Genomic DNA, 14502 nt, shown 5'->3' with positions numbered 1-14502 from the left:
CGCTAGGGGGCCGGGAGCCGCAGCAAGCTCTGAAAAGGGGTCGTGAGGGGAGGAGCCTTAAGAGGCAGCAGAAGGCCGCCAGGATGAGATACTACACACATTAAAGCAGTTAAAGGTGGAATTTAATAATACACTCATTAAAATAAGCATCAGCTTGTAGATTGGAAACACTCCCACTGAAATGCTTACCTGTTTTAAATACTTTAAAGCTTTACATTTCATGCAAATGTAAAGCAAAGCTGCAAAGTTTAAGCGCCACAACGCTATACATAAAAGCAGATAAAAATAGGTAGGTAACTAATTCAGCATCCTGTGCGAGTCATCTACAGATATACACGACGCCAAATAAATTGGGGCAGGCTTCAGAAGGAACGTGTTTAGGAATGCAAGTGATTTTTCATGCTGTTCTGGGTTTCCTTTTGCTTTTTAAGTAAGGTTCATAGCTCCTGTTTTGCCATCTCTATAAATATAAATCTGTAATCAAGACAGAGAGCAGTAGAAGTTAACCTCTTTTTTTTGCACTCTTAAACATAATTTTCGGGTTAAATTTGTTTGTAAAGGAGACAAAGGAAAGCACCCTCAAGTTGAAAACATCCACAAGTTAATTCAGGTTAAGAGCCTGACGTATTTACTGGTATTGTAAACACATTTTCCATACTTGTGGACATAGCAATTCATTTCAGTGCATCATTTACCTGTTTTTCAGGTTTGTTTTTTAAAAATGGTTTCATAAAGATTATGGTATAGCTGTAGTCACACTGGGTGCTTTCCAAAGGACTCAAACACCAACTAAAATTGCCTTAGGGTATTTCTGTGCCAGCTGTTTTTCACTTGATTTGTTCCTGAATTTGGTATATAAATAACCTATCTTTTTCACTTCTAGCAGGACCTCAGTAAATAGATATCTGTCACCTTAATATATTACACAGACATCTCTCAAAATATTCTTCAATGCAGATGTTGTATTTTCGTTCTTTCCTGAATAAGCAGAATTCCAGCATAATTCTAACCCAAGATCCGTCAGGGTAAGAGAGTTTGGATTTGGTGGGCCTGGGGGTCTCTTGGCTCAGCCATGGCTGAGCTGGTTATATGCTGGCGCAAGTACTTCACCCAGCACAGCCAATGTAGAGTGCAAGTTCCCCAAAAGGGATGTTCTGGGAGTATGGCAGGAAAATGACAGGATAAAAACCTGTCACAAAGGGTGTCATAAGGCAAATTTCTCTGAATTCACCCTGAACAGAATTTGCCACTAGTAACCTAAATTGGTGTAACTTGCATTACTTTCTATAGTTAATATTGCTCTGTAACTTGCTTCTCAATTTCTTCCTATTCACCCATCCCCATGCTTAGATATCTCATTCTCTCCCCTCCCTTTTCTTCTTGGTTAGTTTGGAATTGGATTCAGACAAAGGTGTTGGTTTGGGGTTTTTTTTTTGTCTTCTTTGTTTCCAATCTTGAAGGCTAACATTCAAATAATCTAAATCATTTCTAGGCACAATGTAAACAATTATGCTGCGATTCTTTTCACAGGAATACCAATTGTTTCAATATTGCATGTACTTTTTATAAAGAGCAAAACTATGTTTCTTTTTCTTATGACTGAAATGTGCAAGTGTTACAATGGTTCAGTGACTAATGTTGCAATCCTGAACATACCGGTACTTGCGTAAGAGTGAGCTCCACTGAATGCAATGAGACTTTGAAATAAACATGTATGGTTCAGATGGTATTCTTACTGGGGGACGTGCACCTTACTCCTAGTAAATATGTGAAGGATCGCACTGCGCAAGGCAGCTAAGATCCTCAATAAATAGTATTCATTAACATATTTTTGAAAACAGAGAATTAATAACTGTTTCAATGGGACTCTTTGGGGGCCATGGAATGAAAAGGCTGGAGAGAAACCTTAGTGCCATCTAGCCCTCTGGAAAAGAAGTGGGAAGCAGTATTCTGTTCCCACAGAGACCAAACAGATCCCTATGGAGCACAACCCCCTCTCCAGCAGGACATGAGCACAAAAGCTCTTCCTGGTATTCATAGACATTATTTCCCTGATACTGGAGGCAGCACACAGCCATCATGATGAGTAGCTATATCTTCCATCAATTTGTCTAATCTAGTTTTAATGCCATCCAAACTGGTAGCAATACCTTGTGGTAGCAAATTGCATAGGTTGGTTATGCCCTGTGGGAAGAACTGCAACTTCGTCCTCTTCAAGAATTTGAAGGGTTTCCTCTGTTGTAAATGTGGTGCTTTTGAATGGTAGGGACTCCATCCTGTTCTGCTTCTTTGATGATCCACAATATAGCTGGTGACCAGTATGAGACACCTGTATACTGTTTTTCTGTATATAGGGTTCAGTGCACAAATATTTGCCCAAGGCCTTGTGATTAACTGTGGGACAGTTATTTTGGTACATGATGAACTAAATCAATGAAGCATTTTCCCACAAGCTGGCTGAACTGGTCCTATTATGTTATGACTGGTGATAGATATTAATGACAACTATTAATTGCAGTGTATGGCTTTCAGCAAGAATGAACTCCATCTTCTAATTCTTCTTTCAAATCAATACAGAAATCCAGACCATTCAGGGATGTTACCTTGCCCACTGCAAACTAGACTAAAGTTAGGTTGGTCTGTTCCTTATTACTGTATTTGTGGATGTTACTCTGTAAACCAGAACTTTAAGCACAGGAGGTTTTTTAAAAAAAATTAATGAAGCTGGGGAAAACATAATACCCACATCTGTCAGAACTTCAAATATTACATTTCATCATCCTGCACGTCATGCTAGTACTCTCAGTTGTAGAAAGATTGGGCAAACAGACTTGTACACAGTGTTTTGCAACTACATAGGCAAACTAATGGCAAGAATCCATTTAGATGTTGCTACTTATTCCTCGTTATTTGTTGCATCACCTTTTAAATTGCATTATGTGCCCTTTATAAATGCTTTTTAAATATATAGTTCTAAATTGTCTGGATTTGATTTTCTTATTCTCACAAGTGAGAAGGAACATACTTTGTAGCTCCATTAAATAACTGTTATATTAATTATTGAAACAAATAAATGTGAACGAATCGCAACAATGCCTTATCAAATCAAATTGAATCAGGAATTACAGTTTATATCAAAGCTGTTAATTTCCAAAACTAAGACTGTGGCAAAAAAAAAAAAATGCTCTGAAATTTCCTTCTTTATTTATTTTTAAAATTCCTATCATGCCTAGTTTTCCAAAGAAACTCAAGGTGGCTAACAAATCAGCAGCAAAACAATATAAAACAACAGCCCCCAAATTAAGCACATACCCGTGGCCAAAATATTAAACTAAAAGCAATTTTAACTGTTTCAAAACAACCATTAAAAAGCTAAGCTCTTTACAAACCAAAAATGCTAGAATCCCCCCCACTCTGTAAACTACAAATCCCAGAGAGCTTTGCAATTGTAAACTGTGATCAGAATTTGCTTCCACCAATAAGAGCAGGCTCATTCGAGGGTGTGCTTACAGAGTCTCGGGTGACATCTCCGTGTATAAAACCATCTGTAGAGAAGCTTCAGCATCACTGCACCTATCGGTTTTTCTCTAATCACTTTAAATAGCTTTGAAGTGGTTAAAAGATACCTTTAAGCTTTTTGTGTCTCTGTTTTCAGAAGGTGGGAAAGTGCTTGCCAGATTGAAGCAGATGGATGCAATTTTGAACTGCAGACTGGAGGACATGGAAGATTTTTACAGCTTGCTAGGCTGTGATGAATTGTCTACAGTAAGACTAGTTAATTATGATTTTACTATTTCCCTCCTTAGTTCATTACATTTTTTAAAAAAAATGTTATTTCTTTGTCAATCGGTTTGATTTGGTGTATATGTGCTGTTTCTATTCTTCCATAATTTCGCTATGTTTTCTGTACATATTTTTAGCAGTTGATCTGTTTTTCTCCCCCAGTTCAGTTTTTTTGACCTATGCAACATTAAGCTGTTGAACACAATTAACTGTTCACACAGCTTTGTTTCAATAGAATAGTTTGAATTTTTTCATTACAATTGTGTAATGTAAATATGAAGCAGTTCTGAAAGTAATTATTGGAGGCTTCCAGAAAGCTATTCATGGCACAATCTTAAACATACTTGTTCAAAAGTAAAACCTTTTAATTGGTATACACCTAAGGAATTCTCTGCATTCTCTAGTTGTCCTGTGTTAACTTATATAGCCCAGTTAATATCCAAAGCCTCAGTAGATTATGTTTGAGGTTACAGTGGCACAGAATGTAGTTACAGTTGTTCTGTTTAAAAAGATCTATGTTGACATAATCCTTGCTGACTTTGAAAAGATAATATCCCTTCTCACAGTAAATAAAAACTTACCGTGAGTGTGCACATTTTGGGCTTGTGGATTTCACTTGCATTTTACTAGAACTTAGAGATCCACCAAGCAAAGTGAGGTGAAAAAAGCACTAACTAAAAGAATGCTGGAGGGACGCAGGTGGCGCTGTGGGTTAAAGCCTCAGCGCCTAGGGCTTGCCAATCGAAAGGTCGGCGGTTCGAATCCCTGCGGCGGGGTGCACTCCCGCTGCTCGGTCCCAGCGCCTGCCAACCTAGCAGTTCGAAAGCACCTCCAGGTGCAAGTAGATAAATAGGGACCGCTTACCAGCGGGAAGGTAAACGGCGTTTCCGTGTGCGGCTCTGGCTCTGGCTCTGGCTCTGGCCAGAGCAGCAATGTCACGCTGGCCACATGACCCGGAAGTGTCTCCGGACAGCGCTGGCCCCGGCCTCTTGAGTGAGATGGGCGCACAACCCCAGAGTCTGTCAAGACTGGCCCGTACGGGCAGGGGTACCTTTACCTTAAAAGAATGCTGAGCCCAGAAATTTGCTTTGAGTACCAAAGAGGAATGGAACTGTTTCAGGCAAAAATCCACTCTGTTACCACAAACTTTCTTCACCTCAGTAGTTGAAGAAGGAAGAGGGGAGATAATTTTCTTGCTGCTATTGTTAAACAAGTTGGGAGTTGCAAATCCTTTCTGATCTGCAAACCATCAAGAGATCTACCAGTAGATCCATATCTGCCTTCTGCCCACCCGCTAAAGGTTTGCTGAGATGACTTCCAGCAATGGGCACTAGATTTTGCCTGCGTGAAAAGTCAGCGTGGTTGATTTTTGTAATGAAAAGCTGTGTCAATGGGATAGTCATTTTGAACCACAACAAGTGGGTAGCATCCTAAGTGAAGTAAACAGAAATAACATTTTATGAAAAAGCTGTCTGCTGGCTTTGAAAGCTGATCCACTGCACAAAAGTGATTTATGTTAGGGAAACAGAGATGTTTCACATTACAAACCATGAGCAGTAGATTGCTGACAGCCATGGTATTGTGTGAGTCTGCCATTTTCAACAGAACCTATGTATGTTTTAGAATTAAAGAAATCTAGATATATGGAAAATGTTTTGCACTCAAGCAACTTTGGGATTAATTTACCATATTTACACATATAGTGGACTGCTCCCGTATATCCCAACATTGGTGGAGACTATTTCCAAGGAAATCTGACCTTGACTTCCATGGATCTTCTGTGGAATAAATGGTGCATGAACACATGCATAGACTATTTTGCTGGGTACTGAGGCTCTAGTGCCAACCTATAGCAAAAGAAGAGTTGCTTGACACAGGTATTTGTAAGGGAAAATAAATATATTCCCATATGCGTTGCTGCCTGTATCAGGTAAAGATGGTGTAAGTGGCTGTTTCACTGTGAATACCAATTGCCAGTTTAGTAAATCTTACATTCAGTGAAATGGATAATACAAATCCATGAGTTTTACACATGGTGCCACACACATACTTGTGTAAGAAACAAGTCATATATGAAGCTTCCATAGGCATATTTTTCGTAAGAAAACAAGTTCCATCCATTCTTCAATTGTTTGTCTAGGTTGAACAAATTCTTTCAGAATTTAAGGTTCGAGCCCTCGAATGTCATCCTGACAAGCATCCTGGAAACCCTCAAGCTGGTATGTGGTTTTTCCTTTTCTCTCTCAAAATGAAACAGGTGACGTTACACAGAACAGTGGATTCAGGATTTTGAGAGCCGTTGGCCAAGCACCCCCTAACCCTAACCCTGACAAAGGAGTGGGGTGCAAATCAAAAATACCAAAACATGCTCCCTTTCCTTCCATCTTGTGAAAGGTGAGACTGGTCAGCCTGCTGTGGAAGTTCAAGCTCAGGCTCTACAAGTATCTGGGCCCTAGCAAATGCACAGCCTTGTCACTTGCTGGCACTGGCTACGATAGAAGAAGGCACAAGTATCCTCAATTTCCTGCCTAATACTTTGCCCTATTTATATATATGCAGCACACTTTGTTTTATTTTTATTTGTGTGGCACACTTCCTTTTCAGCAGCAAGTTGAACTATATTGCCCTAGTGCTTATACAAACATTGATTCTGGAGGAAAATCATAGCTACTCTGTTCTTTAGTGCAGTTGTTTGGCAACGTAGGTTTAATAGGGTGGCTTACAAAATCAAATGCTTCACTTCCCTTTTTTGAAACAAATTATGGTCCAGCTTTCTTTCTCCAAATGATCTACAGCTAAAGAAAAGCATTAAGCAAACAGATGGGGCTTTATGAAGTTGCAACCCTGTTAACTTGTGCACTTATTTTTTTAACAAGCAATAGTCATAAGAGACTATGCAAACTCAGGGTGTTTAATATTGTATTGATTTATTTGCATTTCAATAATTTTTTACACATTTTGGGTTTTATCCAATGTTAATCCTACACATAGTGGACCCATTGAAGTTGTAGATGTGACTCATTTAGATTCATTAATTCCAAGGGGTCTAAGCTCACTAGGATTTAGTTGGATATAACCCTTTGTTTTAAATATTAAAATTATATTTGGCAGTACATTGTTTCTGGACCTGTGCAGAGTAACAATTTGGGAATAACTAAGATGTGGAAAGGGGGTAATGGGATTGTGTTTGTTAAATGTGGTTAACCCCTTTCATGCCCACTGTTTATCCACACCAAATTGTCCCCAAGTGAAACATATTTTGAACCTCATGGAGGAAATGTTGCCAGAAGGGACATTTTGGAGTAAAAATAAGGTAGAGTACCTGCCTTCCCACTTAATCACTCGAAATCTCTTACCAAAGCTATTTTTGCTTTCTAAAATGGTGTTGGGTCACTGCTAACACACATTTCCATGTAATGTGTAGTTAAAAAATCAGGGGCAAATGACAAAATTGTATATTATGCAAATAAGAATGAGGAGTAGTAGGTTTTCCACATACAAAAAAAATCATGTTTATGGGTCTAGTGAACGTATATTTATTTTTCATATGATTTACGTCATGACTAGATGTTAAAATACTAACTGCCTTGTCCCTTTTATCTAAATTGCTTCCTGTAGAAGAATTATCAGCTTGCCAATCAGGGGTGGGGGAGAAACATAACTGGAAAACTAAACTGTATGACGTTTTGTTTGTGTTTGCCAGTCCCTGTTAGCATTTTAATTCAGTGCCTTTCAAAAGATCTATCTAGTATAGTAAACTGGCATAAATGAATATAATAATAACGAACATATAATAGAAAGGTGACTCATAGATAAAATATAAATCTCCATAACCTTTACAGATGGTTGCTAAGGATGCAGACTTGTGTTTCTATTATAGTATGGAAACTTTTATATCCAGTGGAAAAAATGAGATCACCCTAATACGATCGGGAAGTTTTTGTTTTGTAGTAGACCTAATATGTGCATATCACTGCTCCCATGATGCTCTTGGAACTATCTGTTCTGTTTCACTTGTATATACCTGGTTGCCTTTGATGACTAATTCTTTTTTAGTCATCTTGATTGCATTTGAAATCTTCAAAATCAAACTAAGGGCTCCTCCAGGTGACCTATTTATTGGGTATTCATCCTGATTTGCTTGTGCAATGCTTTTGTGGAGGGTTAGACTATATTTACTGAGCATTTGTTCTGATGTGCTTGCTTTTGGGGTGTTTGAACGCTTTCCTATAATCATTCCACACCTTTCAATATATGTCTCCTGTCACTTCCCAAACTGCAATGTCTGATTTTTTTAAAAAAGAATAAGTGAATTTGTCATGCTAAGGACACAGCATGCATTAATAATTTTTAACTGTACAGTACAAACCTACATTTTTATAATGCACTTGAATCCCTTCTGCAAAATATTGACAGTGGATATATCTTTCACACTGAGTGATATCCAACAAAGGATTATTGTTATTATTATTGCAGTTATTTTATTTATTACCTTCTAAATCACTGGCTGAAGGTCACTTACACATAAAATAATTAAAAACAGAAAAAGCAACACATACATTTCTGTAAAATTTTCATAAAACTTTCTTCTGTCTCTGATTTGTAGTGGAGAATTTTCAGAAGCTACAGCAAGCTAAAGAAATCCTCACCAATGAAGAGAGCCGATCTCGCTATGATTACTGGCGGAGAAGCAAGATTACCATCCCGTTCCAGCAGTGGGAGGCTCTGAGCAACTCAGTCAAAACTGTTAGTTTTGGTTTATGCATCTGTAATTCTTGGGGAATAGAAAAAAAGAGGCCATTCTGTGGGTGGGGAAGTTCTCTGCTAGCTAGTATTGTTCAGCAAGGGGAATGGGAATCAGTGAGGATACCATTCATCCTTGAGCAAGCATGTGTATCTGTGTTACAACTCACAAATGCCACTGATTTGTTTGTTTTTTGTCTAGTCAATGCACTGGGCTGTCAGAGGTAAAAAAGAGCCAATGCTGGAAGCTCCCGATTTAAATCTTAATGATAAGATGGCTGACAATTTCCCCCAGAAATCTGAAAACAACAATCATGAACTGTTGGATGAGCAAAAGGGGCTAGAAGACTTTGACCCCACTAATGGGAAGCTGCTGTCACCAAAGAGCCCTGATTCCCCAGGTAAATAGTTTGCGGTACCAGTGCTAGACACAGAAAAAAATCCAGATAATTGGGGCTGGCACCAGATAAGTGAAATATGCAGCCTTCTTTTATTCTCAGGGGTGGGGTTTGTCCTCATGTGGGTTTGCATGAATATCAGGTATGCTTTTTGGTGTACCTGATCCCTGCAAGCTGCATGGCACCTGTGCACAGCTCATCTGAATCTCCTACATAGCACACCCAATAAATTGTAGGGTGTTGAGATGGTGTAGTCCATATAGGGCATCATGCTGCACATATCTTTCTGAGTGCTGTACTTCATACTTCTCATGTTTCAGCTGGGGCTAGTTCACATGTGCATGAGTGTCCCTTGAGGACTGCAGGATCCAGTGCTAACATGGTGTGTGAATGTGAGATTGCAGGTCAAATGTCACAGATGGAGCTTCCCTACCATCTTAAACACTGTAGCAGGCCACACATTCAGATGGAATTTTCAAATGATTTTGAAGAAGAGCAGAGTAGCTTTTGTTAACAGTACAGTAACAAATGCTGAAAAATCAAGTGATGTGCATGCATGGATGAACTAGTCCAGAATAGGAAGGGCAGGAAACTTCCTCGAACCTTTATCTCTGAAGGACAGCTGGTGGGAGAGACAAAGTACCATAAAGATTGGGGATACTAATCCTAGGGAGAGTGGGAGCCAGTGCTGCTAATTTACGGGCCCAAAATATAGGTATGAACAAAGAAACCCAACAATTTGGCAAGCTTCGCTCCTTAAACCTCAAAGTGGCTTTACCATGCAGGTTCCCTTTGGGATACATTGTGATGCTGGTTTCTTATTATTATTGTGTGTGTGCATGGTACTGAGCCAACCCAGAACTAGGTTTAGTTGTGTGCACAGCTTGAATGCACCCCCTCCACCAAGTTACCTAAGCTTCATCTACAGTTTATGGCCTTTCCCAAATGAATGGATAAGCAAGGAGTTGGTGGTTTTTGTATTAAAGGAGTTTTACTTTATAAACCTAAAGTACCATTTCCTCTCTTACAGGATTTTCCGATCCAAATTGTTGGCATTTGCGCTTTCGTTGGTCTGGTGACACCCCATCTGAACTCTTGCGGAAGTTTAGAAACTATGAAATATGAAGCAGAAGACCAAATACCATGCAGAAGACCAAATATATGTTGAACACCGTGTTCACCATTTCAGTATTTTGCATATGTTCATAAAGGGAGTGTCTTTGAATATTATTTAACTAGGTAGTTTTGTACTATTGATGCCACAATTTCCCATGCAAAATACCATGTATAGTTTGCTTGTTTTTTTTTTATAATGTTGGCAGGTACTTTCCTATTAGCATAAGTAATATGTGAATACAGTTAACCGCTTTTTCCATTCATACTTAATGTATATGTGAGTTGTTTCCTATCATTATTGAACAGTTGGGAAAAGCACATGTTATTCAACATCCTTGATCCCTTATATCTTTCTGCCCTTATTTCCTGCTATATTCCTTCAAACAGCCTTTAGCCCTTTAACTCTACCACACTCAGCCAACCAAAGGTATCCTGTATTCTTCCTATTTTCTCTTGCCACCAGCCACTGATACCTGGTTCCCTCTGTCTCCCGATTAACTTTCTCATGCTACCACTCAGTATCATTTCAAAACCCACCTTTCCTGGGATATAACCCTTTGAGTCTTTATCCCCCACATAAAAAACAGCATCTACTCATATTTAGTTCTTGTTGTCCTATCGTCTGAGGGACAAACTACATGTTAATTTGCATAACCTAACATAGAATCATAGAATTGTAGAGTTGCAAGGGAGCTCAAGGGTTATCTAGTCCAGCCCTCTGCAATGCAGGAATCTTTATGCCCGGTGTGGGCATAAATCTTCATGCTCAAACCCACAATCCTGAGATTAAGAGTCTCATACTCTACCGACAGAGCTATCTTAAAATTTTCTTTTTCTAAAAGTAGTTTCAAGACCCCCCACCCCCAATGTTTGCTATGGTGCATCGGGAAGGGTTCTAATATTTTCACCCTATCACTTCCTTCTTTCTTTCTTTCTTTCTTTCTTTCTTTCTTTCTTTCTTTCTTTCTTTCTCTCTCTCTCTCTCTCACTCACACACACACACACACACACAATGTTGGGATCTCCAATGTAACACATATTTTCCTTTCCCTCATTTGCTTCCTCATTGCCAAAATTTAGAACGGATGTTTGTTGTGGCTGTTACCTGCCTTTTTCTTCCTTCCTTCCTGTTTTGCTTGTAATACTCTGTAAACATCATGTACAGTACATTGATGGCACTACAGTATATAAATAAGTAATAATATTATTATTATAACATAATTGTAACTCATAGTTAGCAGTTGAAGACTGATCTGTCTTATATGCAACTATATGTTATTTCTCAGATGTTTTGTTCTTGCTCTTCCGTGGACTCACATGTAGTATAGCAGGCATCCCCAAACTCGGACCTCCAGATGTTTTGGGACTACAACTCCCTAGCTAACAGGACCAGTTGTCAGGGATGATGGGTATTGTAGTCCCAAAACATCTGGAGGGCTGAGTTTGGGGGTGCCTGTAATATAGTTTTCTGTGCTCTCCTTCCTCTCTACAATGTTCACTGAAATCGTTCAACCAGCAGTGCAGGCACGTGGGCACTGAATATTTCCCTTCCTTGCACCAGAAGCTCCGCTTTGGGAATTTCTACCAGACACAACTTCAACATTTTAAGCACTTATTTGAAGCTGTAAGCACCAGACCCTTCCTTTTAAAAAGAAAGACCTGTGCCTGGTACCAATCTTTAGGGATGCAGAAAGCAAAGCTATTTGTATACGTGAGTTTAGCGTGGCACTGGCCCATTGTCAGTCATTTAAAATTTCAGCTTGAAATGGTTTTGTGTGCCTGTATATTATTAAAACTGTATTGACATCTTGCATCGAACACAAAAGGTGATGTGTACTCTGATCTGTTTCTTTTCTTGTATGTTCTGTTGCCTTTATATTAATAAATTATTTTGAAGTTGAGTATAAAAGTTGCCTATTCCTTTTTGTTTTATTTCCCCCCTTCTCTTTGTTTAACCATTTGAGTAAATCACAAGACAGAGAAGTACTGTGGGAAAGCAGACAATTCCACAAAAAAAAATCATATAGTCAGGGAGCATTTTCCAAGTTTTGAGGATATTTTAGATTTATTTGTTTGAGCGGCTAAAGAAATCATTTTTTCTAGTATCTCTGGAAACCAAATCGGCCTCTGCCTGGGTGATTCACTTTAGCTTGGATCAAGGGAATGGAGCAACTCCTCTGTTATGAAAGGTTGGAACTTTTTAGCTTAGAAAAATGGTGTGCAGGGGTGGGGCATGATAGAGGTGTATAAAATTGGGCATGATGGAATAAGTGAATAAGGAGGGTTCTCTTTCTCTCGCCCTCCTCTGATAATACTAAAACCCACAGCCATCCAGTGAAGCTGCTTGTTGGAAGATAGAACAGACAAAAGGAATTGCCTATCACAAGATGTGGTAATAGTCACCAACTTGGATGACAATGGGCAAATAAAGTCATATAGGAAGATTTGTTCAGTGAAATAACCCAGTCCCAGACCATACTGTTATGAGCTCGGGGTGCCAGCCCCCTACATTCCTGGATCTAGTAAGTGCTTGAATTTAATCAAGCGTCCTGAACTCCTGGATTCAGCAAGGGTTGAAATACAAGCCAGGCTAGTTTCCTGATGAGGTAATTGCCTGGGATGACGAGCCATTAAGAAAACAAGGGAAAGGTGATATTAAGAAAGTAAGGAGCGGGTGTTGAATTTGCAGAGTCCCGAGCACAGCGGAATGATGAGGAGTACGTGCCACATACTTTTCTTTTACTTTATTTACACTTCAATGCTGAGAGCTTACAATCAAGCATCTTGCTTCTGCAAGGAGCAGAGAGGCATCCTCTCCCTCTGAAGCACGGAGAGAACTGTGAAAAACAGGAAACCAGTGTACGTCACATCCAGTCTCCTTTCCCGTGGGAAAACCCAACAGCACAGACTGTGGAATGTAAACACCTGTCTCGTGACAAGCACTTCGCTGCACAGTGAAGAGAGCAGAAACCAACAGCGGGGGCTCTGTGCCAATGGTATATGAGTTGGTTCCCCTTCTCTAGCCCTTCTCTAGGAAGTCAGATTTGAGTTCCCTATGAGGGAAAGATGGCAGGATGGAAAAGGCAGAGGTAGAGCACAATGCTTGATTTCTGTTTGAATCCAGGGCAGCAGCTATGGGAGAAACAAGACTCTTCAAGCCTGTGAACCCCTCCATTCTAGGCTCAGGTTATATATATGTGTAAATAAACCACATATCATAAAGGCACCACAGTCTCTGCTGTGCCTTATTTCCAAAATGGAAACATGAATCCTGAATAAGGTACCTGGAACCCCGTGGAATCTTGCACTGCTTGGAGATTTGGAGTGGTGTGTGACAATACTTTATAGGTAATAAACAACTCCTTAAACTGAGCTGGGAAATGCATTGGAAGCCATTCTTAGGCATAAGATACATTACATGGTAGAATTCCTAGAGAAGGACTGTTATTAGCAGTAGAGTACATGGTTTGAATGTAGAAGATTCCTGATTCAATCTTTGGCATCTCCAGTTACACAGGATAGTTAGTAGGATGGTAAATATATTTTCCTGAGACTCTGGAGAGCCACTGGGCTCGATGGATAATTAGTTTGATCATTTCTCTAGGCCACATATTTCAGGTTCTAGAATTGTGTCCGCAGACTCTACATACCTCTGTTAATAGTTATCCCAAGGATTTATCTAGTGATTAAACAAAGGGATTTTGATGAGCGATGCTCATCCATTGTAGGGCCTGTGGTAAATTAATAGGTTATATGAATCTGGAACTAAAATAATAGCAAAGCTCTAAAGTCTAATTTTCAGTGGATAACCTCCCCCACAGCTGAGAATACATCTTCATGCAATGTTAGCAGGAATGCAAATAGCTTGTCATTTAAAATACTTATCTTTCTACGACTAGGCAGCAAGAAAGATTGCTTCCTTTTATTCTGAGCAACAGGACAATAGCACCGTACACATCAATAGTAGCAAGTGCTACTGATGAGTAATATGGTAACTGAGGGGTTTTAATTTCCTGAAGGCAGTCACCACCTCCTTCCAAATTCATAAAAAATGAATGGCAAGGGCAGTTTGGTGTGGTTGGCAGCGCATGAAATGTTATAAAGCTGATGTAATTGCAAAGCAAGTGATAAAACTGTCTCGCACAATAAAATACTTTGTATACTTTCAGGTTCAGATGTTGTGATATGCATCAGTCGCTAGCGCTTGGCGTTATTGCTTCTCGGCATCTGTTTGACCTATCAGTGTCACCAACGCTCTCTAAGCTCCAGTATCAAACAGGAGCTTTGTGTGTGTGTGTGTTCTGTCTGTCCTATTGGTTCATTCCCTACAACTTCCCAGCTAGCTCTGCAGCTGTCTACCTTTTGCAAATGGTGGCTTGGATCCCCGCAGTGGGCTCAAGGAATCCTATGTGCTGACAGAGGCCTAGCTCAGAGGGTGGGTGAAAAGACGACTTTATGAAAG

At 39.6% G+C, this 14502-nt stretch overlaps 1 protein-coding gene across 1 annotated transcript; it reads left to right on the top strand.

Annotated features, from left to right (window-relative positions):
• The first annotated feature begins 3515 nt into the window (after positions 1 to 3515).
• Positions 3516 to 11949, top strand: DNAJC12 (DnaJ heat shock protein family (Hsp40) member C12). The gene is made up of 5 exons (XM_079975761.1): positions 3516 to 3765; positions 5924 to 6002; positions 8390 to 8529; positions 8729 to 8927; positions 9955 to 11949. The coding sequence occupies exons 1-5, from the start codon at positions 3688 to 3690 to the stop codon at positions 10047 to 10049; spliced, it is 591 nt and encodes a 196-aa protein (XP_079831887.1). The 5' UTR covers positions 3516 to 3687; the 3' UTR covers positions 10050 to 11949.
• Positions 11950 to 14502: the final 2553 nt, after the last annotated feature.

This window comes from Podarcis cretensis (assembly GCF_951804945.1).
Source record: "Podarcis cretensis genome assembly, chromosome: 5".
In the NCBI taxonomy this organism is placed as follows: Eukaryota; Metazoa; Chordata; class Lepidosauria; order Squamata; family Lacertidae; genus Podarcis; species Podarcis cretensis.
Note: the sequence above shows the minus strand (reverse complement) of the source record. Positions and strands in the feature narration are given on the sequence as shown.